The 15,004-nt window shown below is 49.7% G+C and overlaps 2 protein-coding genes across 3 annotated transcripts; both read left to right on the top strand.

The window, feature by feature from the left end:
* The first annotated feature begins 2,294 nt into the window (after nucleotides 1-2,294).
* LOC149330550 (uncharacterized) lies at nucleotides 2,295-5,269 on the top strand. The gene has a single exon (XM_089561174.1). It carries the CDS (start codon nucleotides 2,988-2,990, stop codon nucleotides 5,181-5,183), a length of 2,196 nt encoding a protein of 731 aa, XP_089417300.1. The 5' UTR covers nucleotides 2,295-2,987; the 3' UTR covers nucleotides 5,184-5,269.
* A 693-nt stretch (nucleotides 5,270-5,962) lies between these two features.
* Nucleotides 5,963-13,046, top strand: LOC149330549 (U11/U12 small nuclear ribonucleoprotein 25 kDa protein-like). 2 transcript variants are annotated; one of them, XM_089561176.1, is made up of 4 exons: nucleotides 5,963-6,074; nucleotides 9,814-10,038; nucleotides 11,046-11,244; nucleotides 12,797-13,046. In XM_089561176.1, exons 2-4 carry the CDS (start codon nucleotides 9,887-9,889, stop codon nucleotides 12,959-12,961), a joined length of 516 nt encoding a protein of 171 aa, XP_089417302.1. In that variant the 5' UTR covers nucleotides 5,963-6,074; nucleotides 9,814-9,886; the 3' UTR covers nucleotides 12,962-13,046. The 2 variants fall into 2 exon arrangements, with proteins under 2 accessions (XP_089417302.1, XP_089417303.1); XM_089561177.1 differs by lacking the exon at nucleotides 5,963-6,074 and adding an exon at nucleotides 6,769-9,205.
* The last annotated feature ends 1,958 nt before the right edge of the window (nucleotides 13,047-15,004 follow it).

Here is a 15,004-nt window from a genome sequence, read left to right as displayed (position 1 = left end):
GGTAACCGAATGGATACCAAGAGAAGGCAAATAAAGCACAGGGCAGCAGGAAGTTATGTGGGCGGATGATATTAAGAAATTTGCTGGAATACGGTGGCCGCAGCTGGCGAAGGACATGGTTAGTTGGAGTGCTATGGGGGAGGCCTTTTTCCTACAGTGGGCGTAGTCAGACTGATGATGATGAAACGCATCTGCCTTTATACTTCGGACCGCAGCATGCAGCGGCGTTCAAACCATCCCGACGTCGCAGTGAACGAGTCGCACACATTGAAAGGAAAGTGAATCGTTTAATACTGATGGCCACTACAGAGACGCGTCCGTTTCTCGGGACGCGAACGCTTTAACATTTCAATATGGCTCAATCGCTCGCACAAAATTGCAAGAAATGTAGCGGCAAAAGCGATGCCGCGGTGGCTCAGTGGTTATGGTGCTCGGCTGCTGACCCGAAAGACGCGGGTTCGATCCCGGCCGCGGCGGTTGAATTTCTTTGGAGTAGAAATTCTAGAGGCCCGTGTACTGTGCGATGTCAGTGCACGTTAAAGAACCCCAGGGGGTCGAAATTTCCGGAGCCCTTCACTACGGCGTCTCTCATAGCCTGAGTCGCTTTGGGACGTTAAAAAAAAGTTGGAGGCTTATCAAGGTTAAGCCCCAGTGGATGCGAAGCAGCCTTCGTTTTGCATTCTTATTATTAACGTCCTTAGCGTTTGGAGGCATCTTGATCGCATACACGCCCGGCGCCAAGACGCTGGCGCGGTTGCGGGCACAGAGACGGCGGGCGCGCGCCGCTTCATCCCTGGCGTGACGTCACATATCACGTGATGCAGCGATGGTGGCGCCGCCGCCGCGTCGCGCGCGACGGCGCGAACCGAAGCGTGGAGGCCTCCGCCGGGCGACGTCCGACGGTACGATATGAGGCCCCATCTGCAGCCGGTGTGACGTCATCACGTGACGTCACATCATGTGATCTCACTTCAAGGTCAATGGTAGCCACCGCCGGGCGTCGCGCGAAGGCCCGAAACCTACGTTAATATGCTTCGCATAAAACCAACCAACCAACCAGCCAAAGCAAAGAAACCCAATGGCGTTGCCGTTCGAAAAGCCTTCCTTATGGGCATCAAGGAAAGGCAAAGTCCAGCAACTGAAAATTTAAAAAAATTTGGCTTGAGGAAAGGAAATGGGGCAGTAACTGTCTCGCATATCTCGGTGGACACCCGAACCGCGGCGTAAGGGAAGGGATAAAGGAGGGAGCGAAAGAAGAAAGAGGTGGCGTAGTCCGGAACAATTTTGACCACCGGGTGATCTTTAACGTGCCCTGGCAACGTACAGTACACGGGCGCCTTTGCGTTAGGCGCGGTCGCCGGGTTCGAACCCGGGTACTCCGGCTCAGTAGACGAGCGCCTTAACCACTGAACCACCGCGGCGGGTTGCTGGCAATTTCGTCTTTCTGCTTTCTTCCTATGTATGTCAGGGTCTTGTCAAATACAGGTTTTGTGCACCTACATACGTGAGCTTAAAAACATGCTAGCGGCCGCGTTTCGATGGAGGCGAAACGCAAAATGCGCCCGTGCGCTGTGCGATGTCAGTGCACGTTAACGATCCCCAGGTGGTCGAAATTAAGGCGAAAGCCTTTAATGCCTCATACTGTCGTTAGCAGACGCGTCGGCAGCCGTGTTGACAGACGCGTCGGCAGCCCGCGTCGGCAGCCGTGTCGACAGCCGTGTCGACAGACGCGTCGGCAGCCCGCGTCGGCAGCCGTGTCTACAGACGCGTCGGCAGATTCGTCCGCCTTTCGGCGTCACTGCTTAAAAGGCTCAAGGTTCCAGCATGAATAAAGGCGCATCTTGTGAATGCATGCGCTTCATAAATAAAATAAAAGGAGTAAAGTCAAGAAAAGGAAAACAGAAAAATAAAAAGAAGATGTGAAAATAAAAATAAAAAACAATGAAATTAAGAAAAGGAGCAAAAATTCATAAAAAACAAGATATGAAAAATAAAAAGTAAATAAAAACGAACAGTGGCCAGGAAACGCTTTCGCCTTGCAGCACTTTAGAGAGAAAGTGCCCCTGAATTTTTTTCGGAGTCCACTACGGCACCTTTCTTCATTTCTTCTTTCACTCCCTCCTTTATCCCTTCCCTTACGATGCGGCTCGGGTGCCCATCGAGATACGAGACAGTCACTGCGTCGCTTCCTTCCCTCAAAACCGTCCCCCCTTCATCTGGACACGTCAGAAGACGCCTTTCGGTCAACGAGCGCGATATCATACCACAACAATATCATGCAGCAATATCAAGATGCACCGCCTTTTAAGCCGCGGTGACTAAGAATGGTGCGTCACTGCTGCGTGCTCCCAAAAAACGGCCCGGCCAGGAACTAGAAAGCGGCGTTCTTATCTCGGCGCGTCATTCCCCGCCGCGACCAGATGGCGCTGCTTCCAGCACAGTGAAAGACGCTCGTTCCCTGAGGAGGTTCACATCGACAACCGCTGCGCGCCGCAGCGGTCCGGTGGCAAATGCGCAGACGAGCCCTGGCTCGTTGCTGGACGCCATTTTTCGTCAGTCACGCGGTTGATGTCGAAGAGAAAAGCAGCGACGCGCCTGCAGTCCGCGCTGATCTGCACGTGCCAAGCGCGTCCAGCCAGTTCGGCGCCACAGTAGGGTTTACTTCGTGTGCGGCGGTTGCTGTGAGAAGTTTGCAGTGCAGCGCGCTGCGTCTGCGGACATTTTTTTCTTCCCCGCCCGAGGTCCGTGCTCTGGAAGAAGACAACGTTAACGCTGCGCGGTCTCAGTCACCCGCTGGCACGGGCCCCGCGCTCTTCGTTCGGACGCCGCTGTGACCACCGGTCACCCCGCAGCACAGTGTCGCCGGGAGCACCCGGGAACTACGCCGCAAGCCTGACCGACGCCAGCGTCGTTTTAGTACAGCGGTTCGTCGATGACCAGTCGTCTGGGGGTGGTCGACGAGCAAGAGAAATACCGAGCCGTACTCCATGTCTACCAGCATGAAACGCAAGAGGTCCCAGAAGCAGGCTGACCCCGAAATGAGGAAGCCGACCCATGTACACAGCCTGAAGACGTATTTCAGGCGCCTCGACTTGGACGTGAGAGAGCCTTGCACCGACACCGACTTCTCCGAGACCGTGGCCGGCGACGGTCCGCCCAAGAGACAGCACGGCTGCTGGCTCATCCAACGAGCAGGCGTCTGGAACCGTTTCTTCCAGCACATCGGCGTCGAGCTCCGCCACAGCCGGCCCGGTAAGCTGTCCGTCTGCACATTCGCGCCCCAGTGCGACCCGAGCGTCACCGCCTACGGTCTGGTGTGCGCCACACTCCTGGGAGAGCTGCTCTCGATCCACCGGTGCATCTACTACGTGCACTGCGGGTACTCGGGCCGCCTGTTCGCGCTCAAGCCGAGGATGTTCGCCCACCTGGTCCCCAACACGGCGCTCGAGCAGTTCCACCTGGACGGCCAGATGATGACGAGGGACGAGGCGTACGGCCTCATCAAGGCCGCTGTGCGCGGTCACCTGCACAGCGTCCAGATCTCCAACCTTGTACTCCGCCAGTGCGACGTGACGACGCTGTCCGATTACGTCCAGTCGGCCGCGACGCTGAAGGAAGTGTCCCTGGTCGAGGTCGGCCTCAAAGTGGTGGACGTCGTCGCGTTGTTCAAGGCGCTCGAGTCCAGCAAGACGGTCGAGTTCATCAAGCTGGAGATCAGCACAGTGGGAATACGCGGAGCGCAGCAGTTTGCGAAGCTTCTTCAGCAGAACAAGACGCTGAAGTCTGCTACTCTACAGAGGTCCAGACTCCAAGCCAAAGGGGCGGTGGCCATAGCGTCCGCACTGGCGGAGAACACCACGCTGGTAGCGTTGAGGATTGCCAGCAACAGCATTGGACCTACAGGGACACGGGCGTTGGCCGACGCGTTGAAGGTAAACAACTCGCTCATGGTCCTGGACTTGCGCGACAACGCGATGGGGGCCGAAGGAGCACAAGCTATCGCTGAGATGCTCGCTGTGAACGCCAAGCTCGAAGAGTTGCACGTGTGCGGCAATGTCATCTCCGACTCTGGAATCGTAGCCGTCGCCGAGTCCCTGCTTCGCAACAAAACGATCAAGGTGTTGTCGCTCTTTGCCAACTGCTTTGGCCAGAACGGGATCGCCTCATTGGCCAGACTGGTTGCCGCCAACGTGACGCTGCAGCGACTCAACGCCACTGTGGAGTCCACCTACAGCGGCAGGAGTCCTGTGGACGCCTTCGCGGGCGCCCTGGCATCCAACAAGACCCTCCACGGGGTGCAGCTGTTCGTCTGGGGTTCCCCCGCCATGAAGCAGCTGTCGCACACGCTCCGGTTGAACGAGACCCTCCAGTACCTGTGCGTGTGTACGTCCGGCCCAGACATCGACCACCTGTGCTCCGCGCTTGAGGAGAACAAGTCGATCCAGGAGGTGGAGATCAACTGCTGCCTCAACATCGAGGATGGGGCCGCGTTGGCGCGGCTGTTCGAAGCGACCACGACCATCAGGGCGGTGACAATCACCAAAAAGGTGACCACCTTGTGCCTTATCCGCATCTTCCAAGGCCTGGCCAAGAACAGAAGCATCTGGTGGTTCAGCGTCCAGTGTGGATCTCTCCGGATGAGCGCCTGCACGGCCATCGCCGCCGCTCTGGATGTCAACAGGACGCTCTGCTGCATGACCTTCGGCCGACCCTCTGCCGACGAGGCGAGCCTGAGTGTCCTCAGTGCGGGCATTGCGAACAACCCTATGATCCAGATGATGGGACTGGGCTACACGACTTCCAGTAGCGCGGGATTCAAGATCAGGGAACGTCTCCGCCGCAACATGCACATGATGATGCAAGCCATCGAGTTTGTACTGGCCCACACGGTTGGCAAGCCTGGAGCCAAGGCGTTCGAAGTGTACAAAGAGAGCACGTTCTTTCACCAGGAACTGAGTAAGGCCGGAGCAAGCAGTGGGCGTTCCGCATTGGCCTTGATAAGGGAAGCCGAGCGCTTCGTCGAGGACAACTACTTCCGGATTACGGGAGTGGTGAAGGAGGAGATCGTGTGCGTCCTACCAGGGCGCAAAAGTAAGAAGAAAGTGACAATGTTCGACCACCTCAACAAGTACTGCTTGAAGGAAGTGCTCTCGTACCTTCGGGTTTCCGACGTTCGACCGTGAACTGCGGCGGCTGTTTTTTTTTTTGTTACTTAAAAGTTACTTAAAGTGAAGCTTTTAAATAAAACTGTTTCCTTCGTTTTACAAAATCACAGGTTTCATTTTATCTCTTGCGTTACATCAATTCCTTCAGTTTTAAAAATTGGCGTTTTCTTTTTTTACCTTTGAAAGGACGCTCGCGGCAGCTTTTATCCTCAAACGTGGGCACTTATTTTCTTCTTTTTGTCTATTAAACTATCTTATATTCTTTTTACACCTCTGCATTCAGAGCTACGTTGAGTTCAGCTCCGTGAGCGATTCCAAATATGCGCGGGAAGCGAGCTGCATACAGCACGCCCAAAAGCGCGATACAAAAACCGAAACTCAAAGAAACCGCCGCTATGTCGCTGTCATCGCTACTGTGCGCTAAAGTCCCTAGATCAGCTTTGATTACCTAGCCGCTAGGTGCTTTACGGATGCGTGGTCGTTCACGAGTTCACGATCAACCCACAGAGACGCAGCGCAGTTCGTTTTGCCATAGAGTTAATATAGCGTTTTGCTACCCGCTTCGCGTTAAGTTGTAATGGTTTTGTCATGTCATCGGTAACATTTGGCCAGAAGGTCTTCACTCCCAAGCCGCCCGACAAAGGAAGTTTCCCACTAGACCACGAAGGTAAGAAGCTCGATTTGGAATTGTTTTCACGGCTGAACTCTATGCTACCGACAGCTGAACTTATCTAGAAATGTCGACGTTTCGAGCAATGTTCAAGTGACCGCATTGTCTTCCGTTTCGTTCATTTAAGGCGAATGCAAGAAGGGAGTCCTACAATACCTTCTCTGCTTGAAGGACAACGACGGTAACGCGGAGCCTTGCAGGCATCTCGCCCAGAACTATTTGAAATGCAGGATGGACAGGTAAGTGTTGTCGAGCACTTTGAGAAATTTCGTACTTTGCCAAAAGATCTCTGTACGAGGTTGCGAAAATCCTTTTTACGAGGTGCCTGGAACTCGCCGGCTAACCGCGACATAGGAATATAGAGGCTAGAAGGTTTGACTAGTGTCGTGAACGCGCCAGCGGTGTGGAAATGATTTGCAATGACGGCTCACAGATGGCGCTGCCGCTAGCAGGTGTGATGGTATCCATCCGGATGTCGATGCAGGCACAGTCACTCTTTCTGAGGCCCTAGGGTTTTTTAACAGTGGTCATGTAAATAAATCTGCAGTGGAAGTCAGCAAAAAGCGATTGGAGGATTGGTGGCTGAAAAGCAGAGATGTGGCATAAGGTTAGAATAGTAGGAAACCGTAGGCAAAGTTGATGGAGAATCTTAATGAGAATTGCCAACACAGTAAACAAAAAAAATAATAAATAAAGAAAAGCTGAGCATGGTGGCAATTGCCACCACCCCGTTTCAAAGGGGGCGCTCCTATCCATCCATCCATCCATCCGTGTTGTGCGCGCGCTCGGCAGCAATGCCGGGAAACGCGTTTCGCTGCGCGCATCTCGCTGGAACGGCTGCGATATTCGTCTGGTCAAAGCATAAAATATAATACGAGAGTCCATATGTTCTGCGGTGCATGCGGCGTCGGTCAGAAGCGGTATTCTCAGCAAACCACTTTCGAAGCTACTGCTTCAGGTGGACACAGCCTGTTGAAGCTGCGAGCAGTTATATTTTTGCTTTTCTATGCTTTGGTTGACCCATTTTCGCAGAAAAAGGAACAAAGAAAAAGTGGGCAACAAGACAGCGACAAAGGGAAAGGAACGAGCACAACACGACATGCGCAAAAACAAGAAAGGCTCGTCATCCAAGAGTTTGAGCTTCTCTCGGATAGCGACCGAGCGGAATTACGGCCTCACGTGTGGAAGGCACCACTCGCGGATGGTCGTTACAGCCCCGAATACAATTAATGTAATCACATAAATAAGGGAACAGAACACAGTAACGGAATGTTTGTTTACAGGAACATTTCGCTGATGCAGTTTCATTGGCACCGCCTCGAGCAGCTTTTGCTTCCCGCTATTGGACGCCTTATCTTTGCTCATTGACTTAGTAAAAAAATGCTACCTCGTCAATACATAAAACTTAATCATATCCCTTGTAAGAGCGCGGGAGTGCTCGCTGCAACTTCTTGGAGTTCACGCCCTTGTAGAAAATGTAAAAAAGACATCATGCTACCAGCATATGCAGCTTGTTTCTGCTGAAAAAGGCAGTGAATGCATTTTCTAGTGCAGTTATTAGCACTTCAATGCGCTTTGAAGCGTTCACCAAACCTCCATGGTCATCCTGCCTCGTCAGTGAGGCATTCGCATTTACATCAGCCTCTAGGGGCAAGATATAGCCAAGATGCACATGCGAAGGGCCACGGGAATATTTCACGAGAATATTTCCTGACAACGCAGCCAGCGACATGTAAAAAGTGAGTCGGCTGTCGCTTTTCTTTTCTACACAGCCTTTACGGTCAAACATGGTGTCCTGCTCTTGCAGCACTGCTGAAGCATGTGCGAGATTTCCCTCGTCCAAGAGATCATCGATTTATCTGTGCCGCCTTTTCTTTCCTTACATCACAGAGCTGCAGAAGAGAACTCACAACCTCAGCTGGTGAATTTCCATTCCTTGGCGACCTTGTAGAAGGCAAAGTCATTTACTATAAGAAAAAACTGTTCTGGAGAGGTGGTCATTGCAGCCGAATGAATGTCTTACAATTCCAAATGAATTCTCCAATTTGTCGTGGCTCCAATTGGCTGTCAGGAGATATTTGTATTTTATATATTGATGACGCGTCACATAATTCACAAGTGACAGTGTGCTTTTCAGCGTCACACGAAGTCCGAGGGCAGTCCCTGCACTGAGAAATCCATCGCCGTGCTGAGCGGCGTACCGTTCCCATTCATTCAAAAAAGCTAGAAATTCTTTAGAAAGCTCGCACTTGCTTACTCTGGGCGAAGCCCTTTGGAGGGCATCCTTGATGCCATGACAAATATCAAGCGTTCCATGAGCTTCACAAATCGTTCTGTTGGCTCAGTAGTACGGAAAATTTTGTCGAGCTTATCCTTGTAAAAAAAAAAGACCATTCAAAATCTCATCGCTGAACTGCTGGAAGGCTAGGCAGACATGCATTTTATCAAATGCGTTGTCATGCGTTGCGTGCAAACATGCCAGGCAATCAGGAACGAATTGAGCGAAGCGGAAACAAACGAGAAAGAAGCCCTTTCACTCGACGAGCGACACGAGGAGCTGCGGCGGCGGCATCGGTCTTCTCGGCTCGCCTGCCGCGAACAGCGCCACCTACGCTAGCATCGAAACAGGTTTCGGCGCGGCGGCTGGCGAGGGCGCCCGCTCATGACACTAGTCAAAACTTCTAGCCTCTATAATAGGAAACCGCTCGCGACTTTTTTTCGGATTCGCTTGGCTTCCTTTCGGGCTTGTCCCGTGTGCTTTCGATGGCTTTCGACGTCCGCGGGATTTAATGAATATATTTCAAATGCTTGTCTTCGGCACCGTTTCCCTCATCACTTCATTGACATGCATTATTTCGGGCCAATGGCTGCAATGGCGTGCGTTCAAAGCGATTGCTGGAAACTTCCAGTTTCGTGCACTTGAAGATAGTACTCAAATAAATTTCAAGTGCAGGCCGATGCGTAGAGCAAACGTGGTTTGGGTTTTGCATTGGCGTGCCGGGCACTAATATTTTACTGCGGGTGCTCTTGCGTGCATGCTAATAGTCGCTGGAACATGTTTGTTCTGTTCTTTTTTGTTGTAGACAATAAATGTCACAGACCCAGTTAATGTGGTGGTGGTGACTTCCAAATGGACGAGTTGGCCCATCATATTAGACCAACCTGCCCATCAGTTCATAAAATGGGAAAGTGACAGTAGCTGTAGATAGATCCGCGGTGTTGGTAAGTGTCCAGGGCTACTGGCATGCTGTATGTGAGGAAGCACCTCTGAACTTCTCAGGATTTCATTAAAAGTGCATGGTTGTTCTTACAGATCAATTTCTTCCGAGCTGCCTTTCATAAGACAAGGTTCATTCATTCCTAGCCCCTTGTGAGCACCTACATTTGCTACCCACAGTTTATTAGTTTAAAAGATATCTTCAGCCATGTTTAACTTCGGATAAGTTTCTGTGACAGAATTAGGTTTCCCTAGAGTACAACCAGATGGCTGAATCAAAGAAGGTACCATACATAAACATGTATTTCAGAGAAGTTCTGTTTTTGTTTTCTCTGGCACAGACTTTGGTAAATGAGATAGCAAGGATACTTCAAGGACAATGCCGCGTTCGCTGGACAGGTTTGGTGTCTGGCTTATGAGGCTGATGGTGCGGGGTCGAACCCTGGCTGTGGCACCTTAATTTTGATATAAATCAATCTTGAAAATTGCTATGTGCAGTGTGATGTCAGTGTATGCTAGAGCACCCCCAGGTGGTCTAATTTAATCCTTAGCCCTTCACTGTAGTGTGCACCGTAGCTTGGGGACTTTAAACCCTGTCATGCCATGTTTTATGCTTCAAGAGTGAAATGTGCGCTGAAAATGTTGCATGCAAAACTACATTTAAGTACTGTTGAGCAGCTGGAGTGAAAGGCCATTTAAAGCCCATTTTGCAAAACTGGGCATTCATTGTGAAGCTTACATTATCGTTTGTTCAATTCCAGGAACTTGATGGCTAAAGAAGAGTGGTCAAAACTGGGTTTCAAAGAGTCGACTGAGGAGAAGCCGAACTAAGCCATGTCTGACGCAGAGGCAGAGGTGAAGGCGGAGCCAGGGGTAGACGAGCCAGAGAACGGCGATGTCCCGCTTCCCGACAATGCAGCCGACAAAGTGCTGTCATTTCAGGAAGCAATGGCCATCGCTGACAAAAAGATACATGCCCTCATCAGGTGAGGTAGCTGGTGCATTACTTTTTTTATTTTTATTTCTGTTTGTCTTTTTCAAGGACTCCCCCCCCTTACACATGCGCACACACTTGTTAGAATGTGGTGATTGTCACTATTCTGTTTGGCAGCGATTTGCATTGGTGAACGTGCTTACCAGTTGTACGCAGCACATCATGAGGTGCATGTGTGAAAAAATGCCTCATGCAGTAAATGAAGCACACAATTTCATTCTAAGTGCAATCACGCCTGTCCTTAGATGACAGCCGCCGCGGTGGCTCAGTGGCTATGGTGCTCGGCTGCTGACCCAAAAGACGCGGGTTCGATCCCGGCCGCAGCGGCTGGAATTTCTTTGGAGGAGAAATTCTAGAGGCCCGTGTACTGTGCGATGTCAGTGCACGTTAAAGAACCCCAGGTGGTCGAAATTTCCGGAGCCCTCCACTACGGCGTCTCTCATAGCCTCAGCCTTAGTTGGGACGTTAAACCCCAAAAAACCACAAAACCACAACCTTAGATGACATGGAGGTGGTGGTGTTTCAAATCATCAGCCACTTCGCTTTGATGCGTGGCTGCATCAGACACACGGACGCTTCGAAGAGCGCGGCCACACACTTGCGTGTTCTCCGTAGAGTGGACCGCCCTAAATTTTTCCTGTTTCTTGAGACTGTATTATTGGCCTAGAAGTTTTGAGGATCTGCCTTATATGAGGAATGGGCAAGGTTCAATCCTTAGTGCTGCCGCAGTGTGCCCGCCGGTTTTCCAATCGGTACAAGCTTTCCCCTGGCCTTTTGCTCAGGTCATCTAGATTGAAAGGCTTCGAAAAGTGGTTCCTGAACTGCGCCTTGAACTGACCAGCAATTATGTTCACCGTGGAGATCTTTGACTAGATGTCTTTGCACCGTTAGAGTCAAACCATCTTTCTTTCTTCCTGGATCAGCTGCTGCGATGCAAGTTTGGGAAGTTCTGCTGTGAACATCTTTTTAAATCGTTTTGCCGCATTGTTTCCTTTGCAGCAATGACCCCTTGCTCAACAACCTGCACCCCGAGGTGACCACTGATGAGCTGAAGTCCTACCTGGCGCTCGAGCACGGTCAGGCCATGTCCCTGGTGGTGCACAAGGCTGACAACGACTACTACACGGTCGTCGTCGAGCAGAAGGCCACGGTGCTGGACTTGAAGAAGGCCCTGCGTCGTCACGTCACACTGCGCATGGTATGCCCATGACTGCTCCTACTTAGCGCTGGTTCCATGGTCGGGCACCACCTACCATGCACCCTGTCATGCACCTGCCATTGCACCTGCCATCCAGCCACAATATCCGTCTAGCAGCTGCAGTAAATGCTGGTGACGGTGATGTCACGACAATAGCCAGATGCCATTGGCTGGAAAGCCTTCTTTGAGGGACATTTGCTGTTTCGCATTTTATATCCTTAATGACCCTTTGGGGAATTGCATAAGGAATGAAATGATCAGTAAAAAGTATAGTAACAATGGCGGATTTTTTTTTTATATATACATAGGAGACTAATTAAATTTTTGACGAATGATGATGGGTAAGTGATGGTGACATTAATCTGGCATATAAAGAGAGAGAGGCTGAAAAAGTGATAGCTTAGGTTTAGCATTGGGCCATTTTTGAGGAACGGGTGTAACGAAGCTAAGGTTTGTAGTAGTTACTGTTGAGGTTTCATTTTTTATTTACTGCGTATTAGTCTCTATTTCACATTGATTGTTTGCATCAGGGGTTGTTAACATGTTGCAGCAGGGGTCCCGATTTTTGTAGTCTCGGGGACCCCTGTAGCATTCAAAAGGCACCACGGAACCCCACACGTTGTGGCCGCTTCCTCAAGGACGAACGATGGCATCGCACTCACTCCCAGCACTCCTGGTGGCCTCCGCAAGAAGTTGAAAGCTTGCGCAACATTTTTCCGGCACCAACGATGCAATGGAGCCGCGGCAGCGGCGACAGCCTTAGACTGTGGTTAAGCCGACGATGCCAACGCCGGTTTCTCCGCCTCACAAGCTTCTTAGCACTCTCACGTTAAAAAAAATTGATTTTTTGGCCATTTTTGGAGGCGCAAAGCGGCGTCTCCCCTTAAAAGGTAAAGGTATTTTGCAGTACACTATACTCCGTTTCATAAATAGCAGGCAACGCTGCCGAAGCTAGCGCGCCTGTTCGCACAGGCTAAGTCCGCACCCAAAAAGTAGTTCGCCATACAACCCATGGTGACCACAGGCATATTATTGCGGCATATCTCAAGTACCGTGAATGGCTACCTCCTGTGGTTCGTTTCACCTCTCGCCATCTTTTCGTCCTGCGACTTATCGCGACTTAAGAAGTAAGAATGACGTGGCGGTATGATACGGTGCTCGAAGGGCGAATCACTCTCGCTCCATACTTGCTTAAAAAGTAGTCCCGCACTCGGTGAAAATTATAGCCAGAGAGCCCGAACACTGACTGCCTCACAGTTCTGACAATGATTTTCAGTGCTACCTTTCCGTTTTTTACTGCTCTTTGTTCTCGTCAAACACTCGCCAAAGTTTCGAGAAGGACGAATGATACATGGCGGAGTAATACGGTTTCGTGGATGCACTACTTTCGCAGCCTGCTATGTGTGAAACTGTATAGATGTATGAGTCTATATATGAAACTGTATAGAGTATAAATGGCATGAAGCAACCAACCTTTGATGCATTTCCCGTTTACTCTTGCTTTCATCCCCTGAAGTGAACCGCTGTCATCTGTCCATCTTTTTTTGTGTAGGCTCGCAAGGGAGTGAAGCGTGTGCTGAGCTGGAAGTATGTGTGGAAAACGTACTGGCTTTCCTTCGAAGGCGAACTGCTCAGGGACGACAAGGCACTTCTGCGGGACTTTGGCATTCACAACAACTCCCACCTGTCGTTCGTCAAGCGGCTGCGCGAGAGATAGGCACCTGTGAACTACTATCGCATTTTTGTAGCTTGTGAATCTGCTCGAGAATAAAGAAGTGCTGTGTTCTCAGTTTTAATAATAATGCTTGCCTCCTTTTCAGGGGTGTTAGAGAATGGTTCTGAAAAAGACAGTTAAGTGAACGCCTTAAGGGCGGACATGGGTCTTAGAACATTTTTTTTTTTATTTACGGACCAAATGCAATGAAACTGCACAGACTTATTCAGTTTTTTCTGCTGATTTCAAATATGCAATTTGTTTATTTCTAGACCAATTAGTTCCTGAGATATTACTATATATCATGTCATTGTGTGCTCAAACAATAGAAAAAAAATGGGCCACCAGAAATTTAATTTTAATATGTGGGTAGATACTACAATGTGTGAGGAATGCAACGCTGGAAGCAGTTTTCAGTTTTTTGTCCGTGTGGACAAATGGGTTCAATAGTTAGTTTTCAGGTGAGTTAACCAGACATACAGTGCCAGAAAACACATGACACACATGAAACTAATTTGAAGCCCATTTGTCCACATGGACAAAAAACTGAAAACTGCTTCCAGCGTTGCATTCCTCACACATTGTAGTATCTACTCACATATTAAAATTAAATTTCTGGTGGCCCATTTTTTTCTATTGTTTGAGCAGACAATGACATGATATATATTAATATCTCAGGAACTAATTGGTCTAGAAATAAACAAATTGCATATTTGAAATCAGCAGAAAAAACTGAATAAGTCTTGGCAGTTTCATTGCATTTGGTCGATAAATAAAAAAAAATGTTTTAAGACCCATGTCCCCCCTTAACTGGAGACGCCGTGTCAAATTGTTTCAATCAGTAAAGTTAGTGATTCCAACATGCATCATTCATGCCATGTGGCTGGCATATCAGCTGCAGAGTATGATGATGCGGGACCAAATTTTAGCAGCTGCAACAACTGCGTTTCAATGGAAGTAATATGCAGAACGATGCTTGTGTGTTGTGCAATGTTGGTGCACACTGAAGCACACCAGTGAGGTAGAAATTTATGCAAAGCCCTCCACTATGGCACCTTTCTCTCTCTCTCCCTTCTTTCACTCCTTCCTTCATCCTTTTTTCAATGGTTTGGTTGAGGTGTCCAGCGAGAAGTGAGACGTTCACTGCATGTCTCCTTTCTTTGTGCCCAATTTTCATTTGCATAACGTCCACCCCGAATGAGATATTAACTGCACTTTTACTTTCTTGACAATGACATCCCTCCTCCCTGACCAACAGCTCAGCTGCAGCAAAAGATGGTGGCTTCAGTGATATTAAAGGTGCACTGAAGAGGATTCTGAACATGTCTTTTTGCCGCGGGAACTCGATCCACACGTTCCTAGCATTCTTAGAAACAGTGACTTATTGCCCTGTGTGGCCGATTTCCCCAATTAAAACGAATTAACGTCCGGCTCCCGCCTTTTTTTTAATTCTGCCTCGTACGGTGGGCTGAGTCAACCAACGCGTGGAGCGCCTTTCACCCAGTCCCGTGGAGGCTTTGCTTTCGCTTTATTTTGTTTTTTAGGTTTCCATGAATAGATAGTTTCATTCGCAGATAATATAGCCGCAAAATAAGCCCGAAGAAATAAAAATACGCGCGGACTATTTGCTACTATGGAGTACTACGTATTACTCCGCCGATGGCAGAGCGGCAAGCCGCCGCGGGACTGGGTGAAAGACGCTCCATGCGTTGTTCGACTCCGCCCACCGTACGAGGCAGAATTTAAGAAAAAAGGCGGGATCCGGACGTTAATTCGATTTAATTGGGGAAATCGGCCGCACAGGGCAGTAAATCGCAGTTTCTAAGAAAGCTCGGAACGAGTAGATTGAGTTCCCGCGGCAAAAAGACAAGTTCAAATTCCTCTTCAGTGCACCTTTAAGTGGTTATAAATGCATTTAAGAAAGGTGAACTAAGAATAAGAAAGAAAAGGAAGAGATTAGATGCGCATCACAGCCATCAAGTGCATTGAACTGAGATTGCCAACTTGTGTACAGAGCACTGTTTCATGCACCCCACCGATATCGTG

The sequence above is a fragment of the Amblyomma mixtum genome, chromosome 9 (assembly GCF_055824585.1).
Source record: "Amblyomma mixtum isolate Tamu chromosome 9, ASM5582458v1, whole genome shotgun sequence".
NCBI lineage: Eukaryota > Metazoa > Arthropoda > Arachnida > Ixodida > Ixodidae > Amblyomma > Amblyomma mixtum.
Note: the sequence above shows the minus strand (reverse complement) of the source record. Positions and strands in the feature narration are given on the sequence as shown.

Excerpts from the sequence above, each read along its gene's own strand:
- LOC149330550 (XM_089561174.1), top strand. The coding sequence starts at position 2,988 with ATGTCTACCAGCATGAAACGCAAGAGGTCCCAGAAGCAGGCTGACCCC.
- LOC149330549 (XM_089561176.1), top strand. The coding sequence starts at position 9,887 with ATGTCTGACGCAGAGGCAGAGGTGAAGGCGGAGCCAGGGGTAGACGAG. Across the intron at positions 10,039-11,045 it reads AAGATACATGCCCTCATCAG|CAATGACCCCTTGCTCAACA; the intron begins GTGAGGTAGCTG and ends TTTCCTTTGCAG. Across the intron at positions 11,245-12,796 it reads GTCACGTCACACTGCGCATG|GCTCGCAAGGGAGTGAAGCG; the intron begins GTATGCCCATGA and ends TTTTTTGTGTAG.